Source organism: Lampetra fluviatilis, chromosome 15 (genome assembly GCF_964198595.1).
Source record: "Lampetra fluviatilis chromosome 15, kcLamFluv1.1, whole genome shotgun sequence".
In the NCBI taxonomy this organism is placed as follows: Eukaryota; Metazoa; Chordata; class Hyperoartia; order Petromyzontiformes; family Petromyzontidae; genus Lampetra; species Lampetra fluviatilis.
In genome coordinates, this window is record NC_136289.1 from 15058811 (window position 1) to 15083056 (window position 24246).

At 51.3% G+C, this 24246-nt stretch overlaps 1 protein-coding gene across 2 annotated transcripts in view; it reads left to right on the forward strand.

The window, feature by feature from the left end:
- The window catches only part of LOC144936291 (alpha-1,3-mannosyl-glycoprotein 4-beta-N-acetylglucosaminyltransferase A-like), a 37180-nt gene that overhangs the window by 8054 nt on the left and 4880 nt on the right, over window positions 1-24246 (forward strand). Inside the window, exons 2-12 of one of the 2 annotated variants that reach the window (XM_078863367.1) lie at window positions 2747-3209; window positions 12769-12942; window positions 13471-13611; window positions 17243-17376; window positions 17979-18025; window positions 18491-18604; window positions 20416-20491; window positions 21715-21829; window positions 22165-22295; window positions 23444-23551; window positions 23900-24093. In XM_078863367.1, coding sequence (XP_078719493.1) covers window positions 3113-3209; window positions 12769-12942; window positions 13471-13611; window positions 17243-17376; window positions 17979-18025; window positions 18491-18604; window positions 20416-20491; window positions 21715-21829; window positions 22165-22295; window positions 23444-23551; window positions 23900-24093 — 1331 coding nt within the window. In that variant the 5' untranslated portion in view covers window positions 2747-3112. Of the gene's footprint in view, window positions 1-2722; window positions 3210-12768; window positions 12943-13470; window positions 13612-17242; window positions 17377-17978; window positions 18026-18490; window positions 18605-20415; window positions 20492-21714; window positions 21830-22164; window positions 22296-23443; window positions 23552-23899; window positions 24094-24246 lie in introns of those variants that run through there. The other variant, XM_078863368.1, reaches the window with a different exon arrangement.

Genomic DNA, 24246 nt, shown 5'->3' on the forward strand with positions numbered 1-24246 from the left:
CCTCCGAAACGTCGTAAATTTTATTTTTATTAATTTTTATTTTAAATTTTTACCTACGTGACTTTACCGAAAAAACCTAAGAATATGAATCCTTGCAGTCACGAAAGCTTCAAATCTAGAATTAAATATTACTCTTGGGTTCTTTCGGTAAAGTCACGTAGGTAGAAATAAAACAAAATAAATCACGACGTTTCGACAGCAATCGCGATAGCCGCGATGTCTGCTGCTGCTGCTGCCTCGCGAGTCCACGAGAGGGCGACCTCAGGCCGCACATCGCCATCACCTCATCTCACCTCCCTCATTTCATCTCACCTCATCTCATCTCACCTCCCTCACCTCGCTCCCTCACCTCATCTCATCTCACCTCCCTCACCTCACCTCCCTCACCTCATCTCATTTCACCTCCCTCACCTCGCTCCCTCCCTCACCTCCCTCACCGCCCTCACCTCCCTCACCTCCCTCACCTCCCTCACCTCATCTCACCTCCCTCATTTCATCTCACCTCCCTCACCTCATCTCACCTCCCTCACCTCACCTCCCTCACCTCATCTCACCTCCCTCACCTCACCTCCCTCACCTCCCTCACCTCCCTCACCACCCTCACCTCATCTCACCGCCCTCACCTCCCTCACCTCCCTCACCACCCTCACCTCATCTCACCGCCCTCACCTCCCTCACCTCCCTCACCTCACCTCCCTGACCTCCCTCATCTCCCTAACCTCACTCACCTCGCTCCCTCACCTCATCTCACCTCATCTCACCTCCCTCTCCTCCCTCACCTCATCTCACCTCCCTCACCACCCTCACCGCATCTCACCTCCCTCACCTCATCTCACCGCCCTCACCTCCCTCACCTCATCTCACCGCCCTCACCTCCCCTCCCTCACCACATCTCACCACCCTCACCTCCCTCACCTCATCTCACCACCCTCACCTCCCTCACCTCCCTCATCTCACCGCCCTCACCTCCCTCACCTCCCTCACCTCATCTCACCTCCCTCACCACATCTCACCACCCTCACCTCCCTCACCTCATCTCACCACCCTCACCTCCCTCACCACATCTCACCTCCCTCACCTCATCTCACCACCCTCACCTCCCTCACCGCCCTCACCTCCCTCACCTCATCTCACCTCCCTCACCTCCCTCACCTCCCCCACCTCCCTCACCTCCCCCACCTCCCTCACCTCCCCCACCTCCCTCACCTCCCTCACCTCACCTCACCGCCCTCACCTCACCTCACCACCCTCACCTCCTTCACCTCACCTCCCTCACCCTCCCCGCCCTCACCTCCCTCACCCTCCCCGCCCTCACCACCCTCACCTCACCTCACCACCCTCACCTCCCTCACCCTCCCCGCCCTCACCTCCCTCACCTCACCTCACCTCCCTCACCCTCCCCGCCCTCACCTCACCGCCCTCACCTCCCTCACCTCACCTCCCTCACCCTCCCCGCCCTCACCTCACCTCCCCGTCTCTTCACCTTCGTGACGCTGGTGCCACTCGCAGCAACAAAGGACCTGGATTCGATTCCCCGACTCGGGGCCTTTCTCTGCGGCGTGTGCGTGTGTGCGTGTGCGTGTGTGGGTGTGTGGGTGTGCGTGTGCGTGTGTGGGTGTGCGTGTGCGTGTGTGGGTGTGCGTGTGCGTGTGTGGGTGTGCGTGTGCGTGTGTGGGTGTGCGTGTGCGTGTGTGGGTGTGCGTGTGCGTGTGTGGGTGTGCGTGTGCGTGTGTGGGTGTGCGTGTGCGTGTGTGTGGGTGTGTGTGTGCGTGTGCTCCTCCTGTTCTCGGCATGGGTTTCCTCTGGGTTCTCTGGTTTCCTCCCATAACTAAACCCGCACACAGCGGAACTGGCATTGGCCAACATGTCCCGATACTCACAAATTCCACCGCAAATGACTCAAATTGAGATCACGGACAGCGGCAGCAGCTACACCGCCCCCTGTTGTGACACCACCGCAGGCTGCGCCTGTGAGGGGCCGTCCATAACTGACGTCACGAACTTAGGGGCGGGGGTCAGACATTTGTGACGAGGGGGGGGGTGAGAAATGTGACATCAAAATGCGCAACTTTAAATGAATATAGACAACACGTTCTACGTCATGAAATATACTTTTTAATAAATGTTTTCCCCTACAACATCAGAGTGCAGCGCCACATTAAATACGCACTACAATGACAATAGTTTAAAGCGATTTGAAGCATGTTTTATATTTGGGGGGGGCAGAGCTTTGTGACGTCATATTTGAGGGGGGGGTCTGACTTTTTGTGACGCCGTGTGACGAGGGGGGGGGGGCAAAAATCGTCCAAATTCGCGTGACGTCATTTATGGACGGCCCCTGAGGCAGCGGCGCCTCCCTGCGGGCCGGGTGCCCGTCCCACGTGCACTCCGTCATAGTTAATCATCATCGTCATTGTTAATAGTTTACAGATAAACCCGACCACGGGTATTGTTATATGCGAAACTTAATCCAGACGATGACCTCATTGCTCCCTCTGTCGCCGCTACCGCCTAAATAACCCCCCTCCATCTCGTGATCTCTGTGCCCTATTACATCTCGTCACCCACCACACATCTCCAATACTGTACATTAGTATCGACTCCTCGCGACCCACCGCTGTTCGCCACGCCTCATCGATACCCCCCCCCCACCACTCTCTCGCGCATCTCAGCGCCCCCCCCCCATCTCTCTCGCCCCTCCCTCTCATTCTGCCCCCCACCCCGACCGCCGCCCCCCCCCCCGCAGTGCGAGGCCGTCGCTTCGCCCTCCAGCCCTCGGCTGCCGCGAGCGACAGAAGAAGAGGAGGGGAGGAGGAGGAGGCTCGAGGGGAGCGAAGAGGCCTCCAGCCCGGGGCGGGCCGCGGCGTCTCCCTCCGCCTCCCCACGGCCATGGGCGGCGGCGTGGACAGAGGCGGGGCCCTGACCGAGTGAGGGGAGCAGAGGGGCCCTCGTCACACGAGGCGGGGAGAGCGAGAGGGAGCAGGGCCTTGCACAGAGGAGACAGGCGACCGGGGGCGACCTGGGCCCCGAGGAGGCGAGCTGGGCCCCCTGCGCCAGGACTCTGGGCCCCGGGGAGAGGAGGAGGAGGAGGGATCCGCGCCGCCGCGATGAGATGAGGTGGAGGCGCTGCGCCTTGGCCGTGCTGCTCATGTGCGCCGCCGCCGCCTCCTACTTCTCCTGGAAGCTGGCCTTCAAGCCCGCCTCGCTCGGTACTCACACAACACAGTGCACACACAACACACACACAGTGCACACACACAACACACTCAACACACACACAGTGCACACACAACACACTCAACACACACAACACACACAACACACTCAACACACAGTGCACACACACACACAGTCCACGGCAGTACACATACAGAGCAACATGCTGTACACATCACAGTATACACCACAGTACACATACAGAGCAACATGTCATGCTGAGTAGATGCTGGAATTAATGTTGTGGAGGTAAAGGGCAGTGGAATCTGCAATTACTGATCTACTTTTGAGATCCTGGACCCTGTATGTTTGAACATTTGCTGAGCAAAGGCCTAAAACATCAGGTGGCCAGCAGTTCAGCAGTTCCACTGCTGGATTATTTTTTCCGCCTGAGGACGACTGCTTGTGTTGCGATCGAAACGTCGTGATATATCATTGTTTTCTATCTACGTGACTTTACCGAAAGAACCAAAGAGTATGGATTCCTGCAGTCACGAAAGCTTCAAATCCAGACAGCACTATCAAGGTTTGAATTGATAAGAGTTAACACGATTCTTTAAATGAACAAGTCTGCTAGCTTTGGAAAAGAGACGAGAGGGAATTTCAAAATGAAATGGTGCGAGGGAATAATCAGAATGAGAAGTGGTGTTACCTGCAGTGTCTTGTGAGTGGATAAGTAAGTGGGTGGGTAAGTTCGCGTGTTTTGTGACCTGCAGTATGGTGGTTGAACGCTATGGATGAGATGCAACTGTCAGTCTGGTAGATCCGAGTCCTCAACATGGGTAGAGGAATCGATACATTGTCGAGGAGAGCCAGTAACTAGGAGCTGAGATTTAAGTCCGTGAAGAGACGTGGAGCTCGGGGTTACAAGGCTGGCAGATGAGCCTCACTTATCCTGTTAAAGCCACCCTCCCAGAGCCACCCGTGATGTGGTGCGATGCGAGCCATGAGCTGGGATCATCGACATTACTGGAATGTAAAATGTGTGTAGGGGTGTTACGGAGGAGCTGTATGTGTAGGGGTGTTAGAGAGAGAGCCGTTATGCATGGCAGCTTATGGGAAACAAACACAGTGGGCGGGGCTACGTGAGTGCACGGGGGGGGGGCTCTCAACGACGTCCGCACCAGGCAGCCCGGGGCCCCACCCCTCAGCGGGGGTGGAGTATAAAGGGGGATGTGTCAGAGGGCTCGGGGCAGAATGTTTAAGTAAACTCTTGAAGACCGAAGACTGCCTAGCTAGAGCCCTGGACTCCCCTGGGACGCCGCCCTTGTCAGGGCCGCGCAGGACCGAGCCAGCGGCGTGGTCCCGTGAACCAGAGCTAGTGCTCTGGGACTCCGGGTACCGTAGCCCGACTGACCAGTGTCGGGCCAGACAGCCTCCCCTAGCCCAGTATTTGGAGGATTAGGAGGCAGGCTAGGGGTAGCTAGCCGTGTGTTCCCAGCTATCCGGGTGAGGGGGCCGATACTCCCTCCAGTACTGTATGTCCCCAGTGACTGTTGTGAAATAAATACGTGTGCCTCTACTCGGGTGTCCACGCATCCTCAACGGTACTACATGTGTGTGGATAAACATAGGGCTTTTCAAATGTGTGTTGATCAGGGTTATTATGGCATACAATTCAGTGGGGTTTTAGGCAATGTTCTTATGAGCATGTGTGGACTGTTTATTTGTATAAAACATATATGCGTCAGTTTAACACGTAGGCTTTCGCGACCAATATCCATAATATAAGTGTTTTGGGTTAGATTGCGTAAATATCAATGTGTTGTTAACCCCGCCAATTGGCTGTGTCGGGTGATGGCGGGTTTAACGACATTCATATTGACGCGATCTAACCCAAAACACCCTATATTAGACATGTATGTGTATAACACATGTGAGAAAGCTGCTAAAGATTGTCCGGCATGGCGTGGGTTGGTTGGGGCCTTTTTCTCGACAAGGAGCAAAGAGGAGTAAGTAAGTAAAACACATGTATATATTTTTTTTATTTTAAAATATGTGGATAACAGTTCATTCTAATCTGCAACAGCCATTATCAATTCAGTGCTGGATGAAGGCCTCTGCAAGCTTTCTCTTACGATCCTGAAAAGCAACGATCCATCCAGCACCATGTATGTATGGATGTTGAACTTCTTTCGTACCATACGTAGCCAACCGTGCAAATCGGAGGTGTGTGCACCAGCAGGAAGATCATGGTTATGCATTTCAAATGTGCCTTGATCAGGATTATTATTGGCCTATGTTCATCAAGGTTGTGAAACAAGTTAATTTTGTGTATCAGGTGAGAACTCAAGAGAGCAAAATAATTCTTATTTGCAAGAGTGACCCGAGTCACCACAATGACAAGAACAATAACGTAAAAACAAGTACTGTACACCAATGTAGCAAAGAAAAATCGTAAAAAAGCAACCCAATATAAAACACAGCAAAAATTGGAAAACTGCACAAACAAATCAATATTGATGTTCTCGTGAGCATAGGTATATTGTTTTGTTTCCATGGACTCTGTGTGGTTCAAGGTTCATGATGTAGCAATGTGTGGTTCAGCATGGACCATGTGGTGACTGGATAGGTCCCCTCAAGATTTTTGGCAGCATCGCCTGTGGTGCCAGAAAACTGGACGTCGTGCCTGCACGTGTCGCGGTGCCATGAATGTGCAACCACCTCCACCTCACGAGTATCTGCCGTGATAATTGTCTCGGCATGGGCGAAGGACGACTCGCTTGCCGGTCCGGTCACATAAATTAGCGCCGACCACCATGTCCCGTTGCGGCCGCTTGCGGGCTGGAGTAATTAGTTGCGTGATCACGGTGGTTTTGCAATGTACCATTACGTTTAATTCCTGTAATTGCCTTTTCGGTATGCGATTTAAATGATTCTTTTAGCAGGGCTTATAAGAGCAGCTCTGTTGAGCCGTGGTAGGAGATGGGAGTGGCAGTGACCGGTCGGCGCCAGCGGTTGTCATACCTGGGCAGAGGCGTTCTCGAGAAACCAGACCAGCAGCATGTGCCTCGTGTTTTCCTTACAAATAGAGCGGGAGAGCTGCTGAGGCAGGAAAGAATATATGGGATAGTTTAACACGTAGATTATGAATATATGGGATATAACAACAACAACAACCGCCATTCGCCACTAAGTGGCGGTGACGTCACCACGACGCTTGTGCCAGGCCATGTGCACCCTGAGGCCACGTGAAGTGTCGAACGCCCGCTGGCAGGAGGTCACGGGGCAGACCCAGGTGCCACGGGTCGACTGACCGAGATAACCGAGATGACTGGCTGATCCACCACCTGTGCCCCCTACTGTGCCAACTTGCTGTGCTTTAGCCACCCGGCGCTCCGCTCGTTGTTGTGAGCGTCGCTCCTCCGCCCTCCGTTGTTGTTGGAGGGCGACTGCTTCCAACTGCCCAGTAGCGTCCTTCACGAGCCTCCTCCACTGAGGCCGATCTTGACACCGCTGGTACCAGTCATCGGCAAGTCCACTCAGCTCCACGTCCTCCTGTACCACATCACTCCATCTCTTCTCTAGCCCGTGCCGCGCCCGTTTAGCCCCCTCGATCCGGCCGAACAAAAGCTGTTTAGGCATGCGGTGGCTGGGCATGCGGGCTACATGACCCAGCCAACGCAGCCTTGCCTGCCGGAGGAGCTCACTGATGGGACTTTGCCCAGATCTTTCAAGGACTTGTGAGCTCCTCACACAATCCAGCCTGGTTAAACCCAGGATGGATCGTAGGCAGGCCAGCCTAAATGTTTCCAACCGGCGAAGATGCTCCACTAGGGGGGTCCACGTTTCGCAAGCGTAGAGAAGGGAGGGAATGACCGTGGCCGAGAAGACCTGAAGCTTCGTGCGGAGCGACAGACCAGGTAGCTTCCACACAGCGTTACGCAACCGATGAAAAGATATTGCCGCTCGACTGATTCGGAGTGAGACCTCTGCTGATAAACTGGAGCCAGTCATAAGCACACTGCCCAGGTATGGGAAACTCTCCACTCTCTCCACAACTGCCCCATCACCGATTGGGAGTTGTGGGGGTGGAGTGCCCGATGGTACAAAATACCCAGGCAGGTGCTTAGTTTTGGTGGGGCTGATGGTAAGGCCCCACCTCTTAGTGGCACGCTCCAGTCTCAGCAGCAGCGTCTCCAACTCCTCTTCTGAATGAGCAGCTATTACCAAATCATCGGCATACATAACGTGGTTGACCAATAGGGAGCCATCCCTTGATCGCACCCGGGCGTCGATCAGCCTCCCATTATATCTGTACCAAATGGTAATTCCCCCGGTACAGCTATTGAAGGCTTCACGAACTACGCAGTCGAAATAGATGTTAAATAATGTGGGAGCCAGAGGACATCCCTGTCGCACCCCAAGGTGTACAGGGAAAGGTTCCGACTCCCGGCCACGTAGTTTTACCCGGGCCCGCTCACCATCATGAAGGTCCTTAATGATCGTGAGCAGAGGGTCAGGGACTCCGAAAGCACGAAGAACAACCCAGAGCCCAGTCCTACTGATGGTATCATAGGCCTTGACCAGGTCAATAAAGCAGAGATGTAGGTCTTTTTGGAATTCCCTACACCTCTGCTGTAGCAGACGGACAGAAAATATGGCATCTGTGCAGGACCGCCCTTTCCTGAAACCGCATTGGGGCTCCGCAAGCCTCTCCTCAGCGTGCCTAGCAAGGCGATGTTGAATAATCCTTGCCAGGACCTTACCCGGCACACTGAGGAGTGAGATGCCCCTGTAGTTGTTACAGTCGGTACGGTCCCCCTTCTTAAAGAGGGGGACCACCAGGGCATCCTTCCAGTCCTGCGGAACCCGTCCAGTGGTCCAGACTGTTGTTATGATGTCATATAGGGCAGTCTGTGCACAAACGCCACCCTCCCTCAGCATTTCGCTTGGGAGATCATCTCTGCCCGGTGCCTTCCCTGGTCTCAGACTCCGGATCGCCCTCAGTACTTCCTCAACAGCTGGTACCTCAGCCAGCCACTCACAGGGGGTGACCTCTTCCAATATTTGAGGCACCGCAGCCTCAGCAGGGTTATCCCCACTTTGTGCCATGATTTTTTCCTGGCTGAGAGATTTTCCCTCCCCCAGGACCTCACAGAAATGCTCAGCAAATCTGCAAACCTGTTCCTGGGGGTCGGAGATTGGATCACCGTTTTTTCCTCTAATGATGGTAATAGGTGTGGCGCTGCAGGTTACTTTTTTGATGGAGTTAAATAGTGATTTGTGATCGCGGGCCACTGAGGCAGACTCCATCTCCTCAGCAACCCGCGACCACCACCCATCCTTACAGCGCCTTACGGCTCTCCGAACCTCCGAGCGAAGGCTGCGGTAAACCTCCTCATTCTCTGACGTGGGATGCTGTAGGCGATGAGAGTGGGCCTGTTGCTTTTTCTCAATTAACCTGAACACCTCCTCCGTCAGCCAGGGTTTCTGGGGAGGTCTGGACCGCGTACCCAAAGCAGCCATTGCAGCTGCATGAGTCACAGTCTTAAACCTCGCCCATTTACCCTCGACATCAGGTGGAGTGGGGGACGATGCCAACCCCAGCTGCAAGCAATGATGAAATTCTCGCTTGCAACTTTCATCAGCTAGCTGAGACCAGGCCACTTTTGGTTGGAATGGGGTCCTGGGTGTACACCCACCACCGGAGTGGAAGAATGGCAGGCGCATCTTACAGATGACTAGTCGATGGTCAGAGGTCAGATCAGCTCCACGGTAGGTCCTGGTGTCAAGGACATGGGCTCGCATCCGCTGGTCCGTCACTATGTAGTCCAGCAGATGTTCTTGCTTGGACCCGGCATGTATCCATGATGTTGTGTGGATGCGCCGATGCCTGAAGAGCGTGTTGGTAATTACAAGCCCATGGGCTGCACAAAAATCTAGCAGCCTCCTACCGTTATTATTGAGCTGATCTGGCCCATGCCTTCCAATCACTCCAGACCAGGTGCCAGCATCATGACCAACTCGGGCATTGAAGTCACCCAACAAGATGACTCTGTCCCGAGTGGCCACTTTAGCCAGCACCTGTGACAGGAGGTCATAGAAAGCGTCTGACTCATCGGCTTTGCCTGCATCCCTCCACGGATGTTCGTCTTCGGTGGGGGCATAAGTAACCACGACCACCACTCCTCGCCTCTGGTTGATGGGAAGGCGAGCCCAAAGTATCCTGGGGCTTACAGCTTCCCACACCTCACCGCCACGCTCCCACGCCCCCTTCATTCTTTTGTTCAGAAGAAGAGCCACACCCTGTTGTTTGGCAGTCTCCTGCCCCGAGTAGAGGACTGTCCACCCCTCATGGTGGCAGGAGCCAGAACCGGTCCACCGGACCTCCTGAATGCCACAGAGATCCAGGCGGTACCGGTCCAGCTCCCGACAGAGGAGTGGCAGCCTCTCCTCCGCAGTGAGCGTTCGAACATTCCACGTGGCCATCCGCAATGGTTTTTCGTTGTTTCTGGAGGAGCCCCGAGGGTGAAAATTCAATCTCCTGGCTCCGCCAAATGGGGTTTGGCCAGGAGACGTCATAAAAGCCTGACCCCCCGGGGCCTCCGGCACAAGCTTATTAATTACAGGTTTATGTTTAATTCGTAGTTTAGTGGTGGTTAATTGAAGGTGGAGGGGTTACCAGCCCCTCGCACCCGTCCAGAGCCCCCGTTTAGCCACTGTGGTGGTCACAGACGCCATGAGGGGAGAGGCCAATGGGCATTGGCCCTCCCCCCACAGCACTGCCCACGACAGTGTTGCCCGTCCGGCACCGCGAGGAGGTAGGAGGTTGTTTTGCAACCTCCTACCTATATATATGGGATATAAACATATATTCAGCAGCTCTCCCGCTAGATTTTTCATCTGATGACGATTGCTTGTGTTACGATCCAAACGTCGTGATATTGTTAGAATATGAATTCCTGCAGTTATGAAAGCTTTAAGTCAATATTTTAATGTGATCTAACCCAAAAACATATATTATGGATAATATTCAGTCGATTCTTGGGTTCAGCCACGAAGTAATGATCTGATACATTTTATGTCGTGAAACCCTCATCTACACAACGCAGCCAAATTGTCATTTATACAATGTTAAATGCAGCAATGGTTATTATTATTTCAGCTCACCAGTCAGCTGAATCCGGTTTTTGCTTCGAAACCTAGACTTTACACTGTGCTAATACCACAGGTAATAATGACATAAAGGTCATTGCATGCAGCTTTGGGGTCCCGAAATTACTTGCCATCACTGGAGGCGAGTATCAGACAGGCGATTCAGCAGTCAAGCACCGGCTCACATTTCAAATGAGGCGGTTGGGGTAGTTGACGCAGCTGTTCATCCTTTTGGGGTCGATAAAATGAACACCACTTTGGGGGGGAGAGTGGAGTCAAAAGTGGTTGTGCTGTAGGAATGTGGCATTTCCACCACGAGCTTAGGGCTGTAGACAGCTCTTTCTGAGTGCCCGTATGAAGAGGAAATAATGTTGCCGTTTGACTGAAGGAAAATTTGAGTAAATTTTTTATATTTATCTAGAGATGAACAGTCATCCCTCATAGCAAACCTAGATTCTTTTTATTCGTAATTTTTCAACCATAAACTTTTCAAAAGTACGTAAAAAAAAAGTTTCTCTGCGTGATTCATCATCCTTGCCCATGATGCCTGTGTTTAAATACAGTCGCTGAGCACAGGCCTAAAGGCCCAAAATGTCAAGCAGCTACCAACAAGCAGCACTTTCAGATCTTTAATAGGCAAAAGTTATCACGTTTCTTTAATTGAGGAAGGTTATTGAAAGAGCTTGAAAAGTGAGGGAACTCCACAATGGAGCAGTGTGAGGTAGGATACAGAAAACAAGTGTTGTGATCTGCAGTGTGGTGGGTGAGTTGATTGGTGAATAATTGAGTAGGTGGGTGTGTTATTGTGACCTAAATACAACAACACATGCTGTGTGTGTCTGGTAGACCGAATCCTCAACACGGGTGGGGGGTATCGGTGAGTGGAGTTCACGGGAACAGTGACCTCGTTAGTAGCAAAAGAAGAGTGATAATGAGGTAACTGGCCACCAGTGAGTGGGCGAGTGACGAGTGAATCAGGGAGTGCCGGGGATCATCAATCGCCCTGACTATGTGTGTGTGTTATGTAAGTCAATAGAGAAGGACTTAAGAGGCCTCGTTCATTGAATACAATAGGGAGTGAGGGAGCAGCTGGCCAGGAATGTGCCCCACTGCTCTCCGGACATCACTCTATGGGCACCACTAGCAGCTCCTTGTTTCAGGTTGTGTGCTGGGCTACTGGATAGCAATATCAGTGCGTCTTCTGGCGTGGCCAAGACCACATGGCTGGGCCGGGCAGGGCAGGGCAGGGCTGGGCAGTGCGGTAGCTTCATACCGGAAGCTTGAGTCAGGAATCTAACCAATTAACTTTTTGCTGTGAGGCACGAGTGTTACAGCTGCACTACTCTGCTGCCCTATTTAGACGTGTCCTATGTGTGTACAAGGGTAAATTGAGTGTTGCCATTCATTAATGAGTTGTATGTGTGCACGTGTGTATGCGACCTCACCGAACCTGAAGAGGCACAAACAATGTAATACCTACACACGCTGGGCTGGTTATATTCGGTGATTTTGTGTATCCAGTAACTGCGTGAAAAAAGAGGCATGAAACGTTCCCCCTTTGCTTCCACACGTTTTTAAATATCCAGAGCAACAAAGGTTCAGCTTGCAATTGTGAAACGCGGGAAACTTCCCAAATCTCCCCCACCCCCCTCTTTTACCACACCACCGGTACACCAAAGTCAGTTTATGATTAGTCGCTCACGTGAGAAATCTTGGCTTGAAGCTTTCGTAACTGCAGGAATTCATATTCTTTGGATCTTTCAGTAAAGTCACGTAGATAGGTTAAAGGTAGTCTGCAGGAAGATGAACGCTTGCGTTGCGATCGAAACGTCGTAGTTTTAGTTTTTTGTTATTTTATTTGAACCTATCTACGTGACTTTACCGAAAGACCCAAAGAATATGCTCAGGTGAGGTTGTGTAAAGTGTGTGTACACCCACCTCCATGATGTCTGGTTAGCATGGAGGAGTAGACCACATACCCTGTAGAGCGGCTCTTTAGTGGAGGCCCTTCCGCCAGCGGTGGCGTGAGCACGCAATTGCAGGACTGCGCCTCGTCCCGTCTGTGAAACAAGAGCAAACGTGCCCGTGGTGCCATAGGCCCCCATGCAGTTTGTCGAAGGCTTGCTGGCAGGAGGTCACGGGACAGACCTAGCTGCCACGGGTTGACAGTAAACATCACATGTGGCTTCACTGCAGGTCTGTATGGTGATATTTTATAATAATAATAATATTTGCATTTATAGGGCAACGATGCCTTAGCACATCAAATTATTTCATGCCTCATGTTAAACGTTTGAAGGGCACCCCCAGTAGCAGTTGTCCTTGTGAAAGCTGTCACAAGGTGACTCGGCACCGACTTATAAGCAGGTCGTGCAATTCTAGTTGAGCTTTAAATGAGATGAACGAGTGGAATGGAGTCAAGGAGCTGGTCCACGTGAATGTTGCTTCCTGCAGGTTTTGTGGATGGATCGCCTCTCCGGGAGATGCGCTTGCTGCATGAGCGCCTACAGGCGGCTGAGCAGCTGAGTGTGCAGCGATCGGAGGACCTCCACCGGATCTTGGCGCAAGTGTACCGTGCCGTCTACAGCAAGACGTCAACCGACAACGACTCCTGGGCGGCCCTGTCCAGTACGGATGACAGCCCCCCTCGCCCGCCCTGCTCACCCGTGCACCGCTCACCCAGGAACCGCTCACCTGGGGACTGCTAACACGGGCACCTACGTGACAGAGAGGGTCCTTGCCTATAACTATTTGGCAATTCACCAGCATTGGTTTAAAGGAGCCTGAGTTGATGACTATTACCAGTGGTGTCAAGATTGACCTCTGGAGGAGGAGGCTTGTGAGGGAAGCTCCTGGGCAATTGGAGGCAGTCTCCCTCAGAACAACAAGCGGAGCGCCGGGTGGCCACAATGCAGCAAAGTGGCACAGTGGGAAGCACAGGCTATGCTAGTCATCTCAGGCAGTCAACCCATGGCACCTGAGTTTTTCCTGTGACCTACCATCAGCAGCAAGCATTCCATACTTCACGTGACAACCTCACAGTAAATTAGCATGGCGTAGCATCGTAATGATGTCACCGCCACTTAATGGCGAATAGCGGCCGTTGTTGATGTGTGTTTGTGTTGAGGCTCTCGTGGGATCTCTGTCTTTGTGCAGACGAGACGCAACGTCTGCTGAAGGAGCTGACCCTGCACGGCAGCCTGCACGTACCCAGCATCTACCATTACCTGCCTCACCTGCGCAGCCAGCCCCACGGCCTACAGCCGCTGGTGCACGCCAGCGCCAGCCGCACTGGCGGTGAGGCCCGCCTGGCTTACCGGTGTTCACACGGCGGCATTCGCCACCACAACGTGGACATGCAGAGCCGACATGCACGATCACGCTCGTTTACCCGGAGTTATTTTTGATGTTGCTCTATGTCATCCCTATTGAGTAATTTGAGAATAATCTTCCGCATTGGGATATTTGGCCAATGTCAACATAAACGTGGAACACTTTAAAACCAAGAGGAAGCAGGAAGGAGACTTTCTCTGTTGCAACAAGCGGCGATGACGCTGCCGCTGTCACCGCCCGTGGAGAGAGCTGGCCGAGAGCACACGGCTTCTTTACTGTGGCCTGTGATCCAGCACTGTTGAGGTGGCAAGGGTTGGTGGATCACACACATGCTGTGGAACTCCCTGTGGTTATTGAGGAGGTGCCATACCTTGCTCGCCAGGAGAAGGCGGCACAGCATGTTGTTGAATCTTGCCTTACAGCTTTCGTGACTGCAGGAATTCATATTCTTTGGGTCTTTCAGTAAAGTCACGGAGATAGAACAATAAAATAATCAAAAATAAAATGAAAATAAAGTGAATAAAAAATAATAAAAATATCACGAGGGGGAAAAGCTGCTGAGGCAGGCTGTTTAAAAGGTTTGAAATGGGTGTAGTCCAAGGGTCATAAACGAAGTGGGCGCGTCTAGTGATGTTAAAGTGAGAGAGATTAGCATGGCAATGTAAGAGATTAGCATGGCAATGTAAACGGCGGCTGTTTTCATGGGAACCTGTTAATGTAAAACCAGAGAGTCGAAAATAACTACTACCATCGCAAGATAGGATGGAAACATCACAGCCAGTTATGACTTAAACTGGTTAATAATGTCCTTCCAATGATTGCTCAGTTTGTACCCATCTTCTCGGTTGAAATTGTATCCGTGTCTATATATCTGGATGGCTTCATGAACGAATCTTTGTTGATAGCCAGTGAGTTTGCAGAGTACCTTCGTCTTGGAGAAATACATTTTATGTGAGCCCACCGCATTAAAACAATGATCAGCCACGGCTGAGGTATTGGTCCTACCGTGTTTCAGGTCTGCCTTATGTTCACGAACACGGTCCGAGACATGTCGCTTAGTTTCCCAAATGTAACTACTGCCACAGGCACAGCTTAGTTTGTAGACGCCGGGGTATTGCATGTCAGGGATCGCATCCTTCACAGATGGGATCAGATCACGAATTTTATGTACGGTGTTAAATCGAACCTGGATGTTGTGTTTGCTCATGATTTTAGAAATATTTTGGTGATCCCTGCTACGTATGGCAAGGTGATGGTTTTAATTGGGTCCTCAGGTGGTTCTCTCCCAACGGTTGGGGTGACAGCTTTACGAATTGGGTAGTCTGAATATCCATTCTTCTTGAGGGCTTGGTGTACGTGCTCCAGTTCACTGGCTCGGTGGTGATGGTCGGAAATACAACGAGCTCTATGGTGTAGAGTTTTTATGAGGGAATTCTTCTGGGATGGATGGTGGTGGGAGTCAGGTTTTAGGTAGGCATCTGTATGGGTGGCTTTCCTGTAGACAGTGTCCCATTGAGCCATCTGGTTTCTTTTCGATTAAAACATCCAAGAATGGTTACTTGCCATCCTTTTCCACCTCCATGGTGAATTTGATGGCTGGGTGTATGGAATTGATGTGGTTGAGGAATTGGTTCAGAGCTGGTAGGGCCATGTGACCAGATGACTAACGTGTCATCTATGTACCTCTTCCACAAGGCCGGACGTAGAGTGGATGCCTGGATGGCATCTGTCTCAAAATTTTCCGTGAAAACATTGGCTATAACTGGAGATAAGGGAGAACCCATTGGGGTACCTTCAACTTTTGTAGAATGTTCCATTCCAGGTGAAGTAAGTGATGGTGAGGCAGTGTCTCACCAGGGCCAGTACATCAGCATTCAGTCCTTGTTGGACCAAATCTTCAATGATTGCAATGGTGTCAGGCACAGGAACTTCGGTAAACAAAGATACTTCATCGAAACTAAAGAGCAAATCACATGGAGATAGTGATATTTCCTTAATTAACGATACCAAGTGAGCTGAGTTAAGTACAGCTGAGGTGGTCTTACCAGTGAATGGTTGTAAGGTCTCAGACAGATATTGGGCCAGTTTGTAGGTGTGCGAGTCAATGGTGGAGACGATAGGACGAAGTGGTGTGCCTTCTTTATGGATTTTTGGTAAGCCATACAGTCTGGGTGGTCTAGCAGCAGAGGGTTTAAGGAAAACCGCTTGGTTGGTTCGATTAAAGGTGTCGAATCGGTGATGATATTGTTGGTTTTCGTAACCAGGCGGTTGGTGGGATCTCTATTGATTTTGGTATAGCTACCATCATTAAGTAGGTCCTGAATTTTGTTATTGTGTGTGGCTTTGTCCATGATGACAGTGGCATTGCCCTTGTCGGCTGAGAGGATGACGATGTCATCTCTCTTTTTTAATTGAGAAAGCTCAAAACGCTCCTCCTTACTAATGTTGCTAATAGGTGTCTTAGCGTTTTTGAGGATTGCAGCAATTTCCGATATTGCCACGTCTGCAGGAATGTGTCCCAAACCCTTAAGGGCTACGTCGACCTGGGCAATGATATCATCAACTGGGATGTGTTTAGGGGTGACTGCGAAATTCAACCCTTTAGCTAGAACCGATTTTAGGCTGTCGGAAATTGGACTGTTACTTTGATTGATAACAATCTTGTCAACGTCTAACTTTTTAATGCATGGATCTGGCTTCTTCTTGCAAAGTAGGTTGAACTTGTAAATCAGGTTATCTTTGCATTTAGCTGACATTGCGGCGGCTGAAGAGGCTGTCATGTTTTCTACATGTTCCCAATCAGATGTAGACATTTTTTCCGTCAATGTTAAGTGTGATTTCAAGAGAGTCTTGTCTAAATTGTCTAGTTCAAATCGGACCAATCTTATTCTTTCTTGCTTTGAAGCTTTCGTGACTGCAAGGATTCATACTCTTAGGTTTTTTCAGTAAAGTCACGTAGGAAAAAATAAATAAAAAATAAAAATATTCATAAATTCATTTATTTTCATTTATTATTATTTTAATTGTATTATTTTTTTACCTACGTGACTTTACCGAAAAAACCTAAGAGTAGCAATCTTATTCTCTCTGAGATCAGGGCTAGGCCGGCCCTGAACAAGATCCGTTTAGCATTGGGAGAAGTGACAGCAGCAGATGTGAGCGTGAAGGCGATCGGTATTACCTTGGTGATGCGGCATCTCTTCAGAAATGTGAGCGACTCGATCAGATGAGCCTTCTTGTCTCGAAGTTTGTTAAAAGAACGATTAGTTGTGTGGAAACACTCGCCGTAGAGGTGATTAAATCTTGACTTAAAGCTTTCGTGACTTATTTCGCATTGCACGAAGCCAACCTTGCTGATTGGAGGTGTGGGAATAATCGCCGTCGGTTTCCTTTGGTACAGGCATAGAGTGTTGCTCCCCTCGCTCGCGTCGAATTTCTCCGCGTGCTCCAGTTTCCTCCTATAGGAATGAACACAAAATTGGCTGAAAACATCTTAAAATAAACATCCAATGTAGCAAGACCCTCCTGAAAGAGAGTCGTTGGACTCATCGTCACATTGCTGGGTAAAAAAGCAACTTATTATTGTTACTGGCAGTGTCCATGGTGTTGGGAGTACCCACGGTGAAACGGAAGGTGCAGAGCTACCTTATCGACACGCTCAACTCGCTCATCCACGAGCTGTCGCCTACTGAGAAGGATGACTGCATCATCGTCGTCTTCATCGGGGAGGTGAGCGATGCCCCTTGGTGCTGCACTGTAAATACCCTGGAATTGCCGTCCTCTACTGTGTGGACTATGTCGCTTTCAAAGATCTTGAAAGTACCTCTTTGGTGGCCCCTTGTGGTTGTTACTGAGCTTGTTTTACCTTCAATAACACCGTGGCCTTAGACTAGATTGGTAAAAAAAAAAGGCAACATGGGCCTATTATAAAAGTGTGCAATTACGGAGGCCTATTGCCCAAAGTGTCGCCAATTATATATTTGTCGTGACTGAAAGCTTTCATGACTGCAGGAATTCATATTCTTTGGGTCTTTCAGTAAAGTCACGTAGATGGTTCAAAGAAAATAACAAAAAAACTACGACGTTTCGATCGCAACACAAGCGGTCGTCATCAGGAGGCAAGCTGCTGAATGCAGACTGTTGTAGAGGGTGTAGTAGTCCTCGGGTCATAAACGAAGTGGGCGGGGCTAGTGATGTTAATGTGAGAAATTAGCATGTTGATGTAAGATCGATCTTACATTAATATGCTAATTTATGAACCTTTGTGTGAGAGGTGTGAATGGGCCTTCCTTGCAATTGTGCTGCTGGTTGATGGTCGCTTTCCTCTGCAGACCAACGTCCACCACGTGAGCGAGATCGTCGAGGAGCTCAAGACTGGGTGAGCTCTTGTGTTCATTTGATGTTTACTGTGGTCAGCTGATCTATGAAGACAAATATCCTCTTGTATAGCCTACACAGGCTGTTGGGGAAAGTGCTGTTTGCAAGCACCTATCAAGGTCAGCATGGTGCACATTTGAAAGAGTGGTGTGGCTATCGCCATGCCCGGGCGCCTAGTTTACACACAGTACCATGTGAGCGTTTAAGGCTGAGTCGACCTCAGGGAGGCCCAGAACCGCTACCTATGTTAATTGGTCGTGAACGGGAATCGAACTCGGCTCGCCGCATTCATGTGTGGCATGCGAACACTGCATCACCGCTCTTCATAACGGTGTTTACGCGCACGCACGCACGAACAAGAAACACGCACACACTGTGGTCTACATGGAGAGAGACGGTAACACGAGTTCTGCTCTGACCGCCACCACCGCTTCGTGCGATGTTCATTTCCGTGCTCGGCTGTCAGGTTTGCGTACGAAATCAACTCGGGGCTCTTGGAGGTCGTGTCTCCGTCACCCAGCTACTACCCGGACCTCGGCAACCTGAGAGAGACCTTCGGCGACTCCCTGGAGAGAGTCAAGTATGACCCCGCGAGCACCAGCGCCCCGCGCTCACAGCCGGCCACATGGAGATTCACAATCGTTATTACACTGGTTCACCCGGGAAAGCCCCACCGAGTTTCAAGACTCTTCTTCAGGAGAGTCCTGCCAAGTTTTTGTAGTCGAGGGCAATGTGTATTTTTCAGAATTGGGATGTTCTGCATGGAAATGTTCTGCAAAGAAATCCATGCATAACAGGGAGAGAACATACACACATCACCCGCACACACACTCTCATTCACACTCAATTGGACAATCACAGTCACACTCTGCAGAATAAGGGGAGAACACGTCCCAAAAAAAGGCACCCGAATCCGGAATTGAACCCTTCTTGCTGTGAGGCACAGGTGTTACCACTGTGCTACCATGGTTACTGTTTCCGTGAACTTCACTCGTTGATTCCTCCACCCATGTTGAGGGTTTGGTCAACCAGTCTGCTTCATCTCATCCACACTGTGTTCAACCACCACACTCCAGGTCCCAACAACTTATTCACGCACTCGCTCACCCACTCACTCACCCATTTACTCACCCACTCCACTCAGTCACACACCAACTCGCCACACTACAGTTTCTCACTTCTCTTTTTGTTTCTTCCCTCGCCTCGCTCCACGTTGGAATGCCCTCCTCCCATCATCAACATCATCGTGTTTTTTTCCAAATCTCATAACCGTGCCCGCACGGCAGTGAGTGTGTTATGCAACACAAGTGCCCTCCACAAGTGTCAGCTGCTGCAGCTGCTGCTGTGAGCGGGGACTCTGATGAGAGTGGCCACTCAGTGCCCCGTGATGGGTGGAGCGGTGACGTAACCCAGCAGGTAGCATGATCGCCGCTTGTTTTGGGAGGTCCACAATTTGAGTCAGGCCGGCTGCCCTAGTTAATTCTGTGTTATGAAGTAACCATGAAATACTACGTCCCTCTGCTTTACAGTAGATTATAAAGTTACCATGACGTTATTTGAATGGAGCAGGCTATTGTTTTCCAGGGTCACGGTCCAAATTGGCCAAATATTGAAAATTACACCGTAAATTAATCAATGGGGATTGCACATAGCAGCGTCACCCCGTACGATGAAACTACTGCAGGCTTTGTCTGTGAAGCACAGCGGTGCTTCCTGCATGATAACTCTTTGCTATGAGAATGATAGTGGCCATACCAAACGCTTTAAATAATATTCGTCATAGCTAATCCTGCACGGTAGCGGATGCAGCAGCAGTTGCTGCTGCGGCACAGAGATGCACGGTGAGCACCGCACGCAGCGCCACACACGGGAAGCCTCTGTTACCGCGGGGGGCTGCGCTGGTGCATGCGGCCTAGAGTGCAGCGCTGTGCGGGCAGCAGGGGTTGGTAGATGACGCACCCGTGGGCGTCGACATTGCCATTTCCTGACTTATGGTCAGGGTGCCATGGCAGTACAGCAAGTGGTTTAATTTACAGCTGTATTCCATCTGTACGGAGATTGAGTCTGACCCCCACCCTCGCACGAGTGTGTTTCTCCAGTACTCCAGTTTCCTTCTACGCGTATAAACACTCGGTAATGGCGTTGACCATACATCCCAATATAGGACCACAGAGCTTGGGCAATTGTTGGCTCCGGTTCTCACTGCCTTCCCACTTATTCCATGGGATTCCCGCACCTCTCTACCCTTCTCTCTGCCTGTGAGAGTCAATTGTCGCTGGGGACAGCGTTACCCTCAACGATTCAACTCGTTGTTCGGTGATTGTTCTGTGCCAGGCCGCACGACCACCTTCACGTGCGAGCTCAGCCGTCCGTCTCTGTGCTTGCCTGCAGATGGAGAACCAAGCAAAACCTGGACTACTGCTACCTGATGATGTACGCTCAGTCCCGTGGCCACTACTACCTGCAGGTACGCACCGCGGGGAATCCGGCGTTTCGGGGAGAGGAATCGCCTACGTGCCGACGGCGCCGAGGAGCGCTTTGATGTTTGCTCGGTGTTTCCAGCTCCGGTCAAAGACACTCGACGGCCTCCAGCGCCACCCAGAGCACGCAACGCGCACAACACACACCGGCACAGCCCTGCCTCGTCTCTCTCCGTTTCCCTGATTGTCTCTCCCCGTTTTTTTTAACTCTCGGAGAGCAGTATCGCATCCCGCGGTTAGCACGTTGCAGCACAGCGCTAAACTCAATCAGCACTCATCTGTGTTAGGTTATTAGTGGTTGATGGTGATAAACTGTTTCACTTCTTTCTTAATGACTCTGTTAATTGAGATGTTTTAAGAATTAAATTGGGTGCCAGTGCTACTGCGCTGGGCCCTGATCGGACTGCTCCCCTCCTGCACGCCTCTCTCCCTCCGCTCACAAACCGCATTATACCCATCTGAGCCCCATTTAAGCTCAGCCCTGCTAAGCTTGGCAGATCTGTCATGATCGGATGAGGTCAGGGCGATGTAGTCACCGTACGGTCCCTGCCATAGGAGCGTGGAATGTCCACCCCCAGTGGTGGACGTGAGTGCTGCCCAATGCTCGCTTTGAGTGGCGAGACACCGCCATCAGGAGTGTGCCGCTGTCCCAAGCAGTGCTGATGATAATTAATGAGAGCGAGTTGCGTTTCATGGAGCCGCTCTGCTCCATGCCGGGGCATCTCGAAGCGCTTCACACGCAATAAGCGATTTCCATTATCGCATCTTATCTCAACACATTTGATAGGGCATTTGAGTCTGCCAGTAGTGGGCGGTGATTGTGAACGCTGCATGTGACTAGAGGTTGTCCGGGGGGCCCTGCGGCGCCCCTCACAACCATTGACGGCCTCTGGCCAGGAAAGTCACAAAAAAATTGCACACGAACGAGACGCATTCATGCAAGCACCCGATGCTCCGTTTTGAAGTTTTAAAATGAAACCTCTTTGAATTGTATTATGTTTTGAATTAGATAATTGTATTTCTTCATTAAAAGCTTATATCATTTTACATCTGGAAGACTTAATTGAAATAGACATTTCGTGTGAATTTTCTCTCGTCGTTAAGTAGATGGCCTTGCTGGGGGTTCGGTTCGATGCGGAATTTGGCGAATGTGGCAAAGTTAGACCGTGATGCTTGCACATGGTGATCTACTCATGTTGCCTTGCTACAGCTGGAGGATGACATCATGGCCCGGCCCAATTACTTCAGCCTCATTAAGAAGTTTGCTGAGCAACAGTCACTGGAGGACTGGATGATCCTGGAGTTCTCCCAGCTGGGATTCATCGGTGAGATTCGGTTATAATCTAGGGCTTTAGGCCACACCACACTCGGGCTGCATCACACCCAGGCCACATCACACTTGAGCCACACCACACCCAGGCCACACCACACAGTAGTCGGAAGCACAGGTGGTGCGTCTGTCAGGTCATCTCAGTCATTCAACCTACAGCTTCTGGGTCTGTCCCGTGACCTCCTGCCTGCAATCCTTCCATACTTCACTCGATGGCCTCAAAGTGCACCTTGCCTGGCACATGATCCGATGTGACATTCACTTCATCACACATTGTTTGTGTACACTCAAATGTGTCTCCCCACCCACGTGCCTCTCCCCCCCTTTCAGGGAAACTGTTCAAATCGTCGGACGTGAACATGCTGGTGGAGTTCATCCTGATGTTCTACAGGGACAAGCCCATCGACTGGCTACTCGACCACATCCTCTGGGTCAAGGTCTGCAATCCCGAGAAGGATGCGGTGAGTTTAGCACTGAAAAAATGAATCGGTAAAGCTGGTGCTGCCGAGTGAGAGGTCGCGTGAGTGCACGAGGAAGGCCCTCGGGGGGGGGGGGGGGGGTGGGGGGCGGCGTAGTGGGAACACTCGCGCCTCTCGGCAGCACGGTCCTGGGTTAGATTTCTGACTTCACGTGCCCGTTTCTCCACGAAGTTTTTACGTTTATCCCCTGTTCTGCAGAGTGTGAGTGTGTTTATTGAGTTTCAATATGCGAAGTTTATACGTTCCATATGCTGCAGAGTGTATGTGAGTGAATGACAGTGTAACAATATGGGGGAACGGTAGTGTAGAGGTTAGCGCGCTGCACTACGAACCTGCCCACCCACGTTCGATTCTCGCTCACGGCCGACACCAGTGACGATTATCTGAACCAGTCCTGGGCCTCCCCTAGGTCGACTCGGCCTGAAATGAGTACCTGATCTGGGTGTGTAAACATCGCCATTGGGGAGACAAATGCGGCCGGGCGTGGTACTATTTTGTTTGAGCAGGTGAGAACTCAAAACGGGACAAGGATTGAGTTTCACTCGCATGAGGGACTTGGTTCACCACATTGACAAAAGCAATCGTGTAAAAACAAGTAGAGCAATGATGCAAATAGAACTCGGAGCAAACCCAATCATATATAAATCGGAGCAAACACAACTGCGTCACTTAACAATGTATTACTCGATGGAGTGTCATTGTTGTAACACGCACTACATAAGTATGACCACGTAGGGGCAGCAAGAGATCACCTGCAGGAATATCTCGTGGTCACTCGATCTGAGCTGGGTATGGGTCCTTGAGCCCAGTGGCCCTAACCTGTCTTCTGGATGCCGCCCAGAGAGACGATGCTTTCCTTGGAGCATTGTCTCTGTAGATCAAAAGTACGCGTGATAGCAAGGCCTCAATGGAAGCTCTCCACGAAAGTTCGGGTAGGTGTGCTGAGCTAGTAGTCCCATGTACTGGCTGATAGTCCCGTGTGTGGGGCTGATGGTCCCGTGTGCTGGGCTGATGGTCCCGTGTACTGGGCTGGTGGTCCCATGTACTGGGCTTCGTGGTCCCGTGTGCTGGGCTGGTGGTCTCACACACTGGGGTCTGCTGGCGGTGTGGCCGTGCTGCATTCCCTACAGAAACACTGCCAGCGGCAGAAGGGGAACCTGCGTCTGCGCTTCAAGCCGTCGCTGTTCCAGCACGTGGGCCACCACTCCTCGCTGGCCGGCAAGGTGCAAAAGCTCACGGTGAGTCTGCCAGCCTGCTCACCGCGTAAGCCACCAGAAACACTCCATATGTTCATCAGAATGACTGTGGCCTTAAAATGTAAATAATAGGCCAGTATTCAAGCCCTTTTGTCAATCCACTGCTGGATGAAGGCCTCCCCACGCCATAGGATCATTTGACCATACTTCACCACGCTGGTCAGTGTGGGTTGTTGAAAGCGGGTAACATAGACGATGTAACAGAGCGTAGCACAATGGATTCTGTCGCCGCCAACGCAGCCCCACACATTCATCCGGCAGTGGCGTGAGTGGGCAATTGCGGGGCTTCACCTTTACCTTCGTTTATTGTGTGCTGGATTCCCATTGCAGGATCGTGACTTTGGGAAGCCTCAGCTGCACAAGTCGTACCCGAACCCGGGTGGGGAGGTGAGCACCAGCCTCAAGGTGTACCAGCACCACTCGCTCGACAAGGCATACCAAGGCCTCGACTTCTTCTGGGCCCTCACGCCCGTCGCCGGGGACTACATGCTCTTCAGGTTCAGCCAGCCCGAGAAGATCAGCAGGTGCGGCTGTCGGCCTGCGTCCTAATGGCCGTAACGATGCACCTCCCCTCCCACCCCCCCCCGGTCTCGAAACATGTATGTAAGGGCACCCCCAGTGGCAGCTGTCTCTGAGGGTATAAAGTTACTTAGCACCTGACCTGCAATCAGACATTG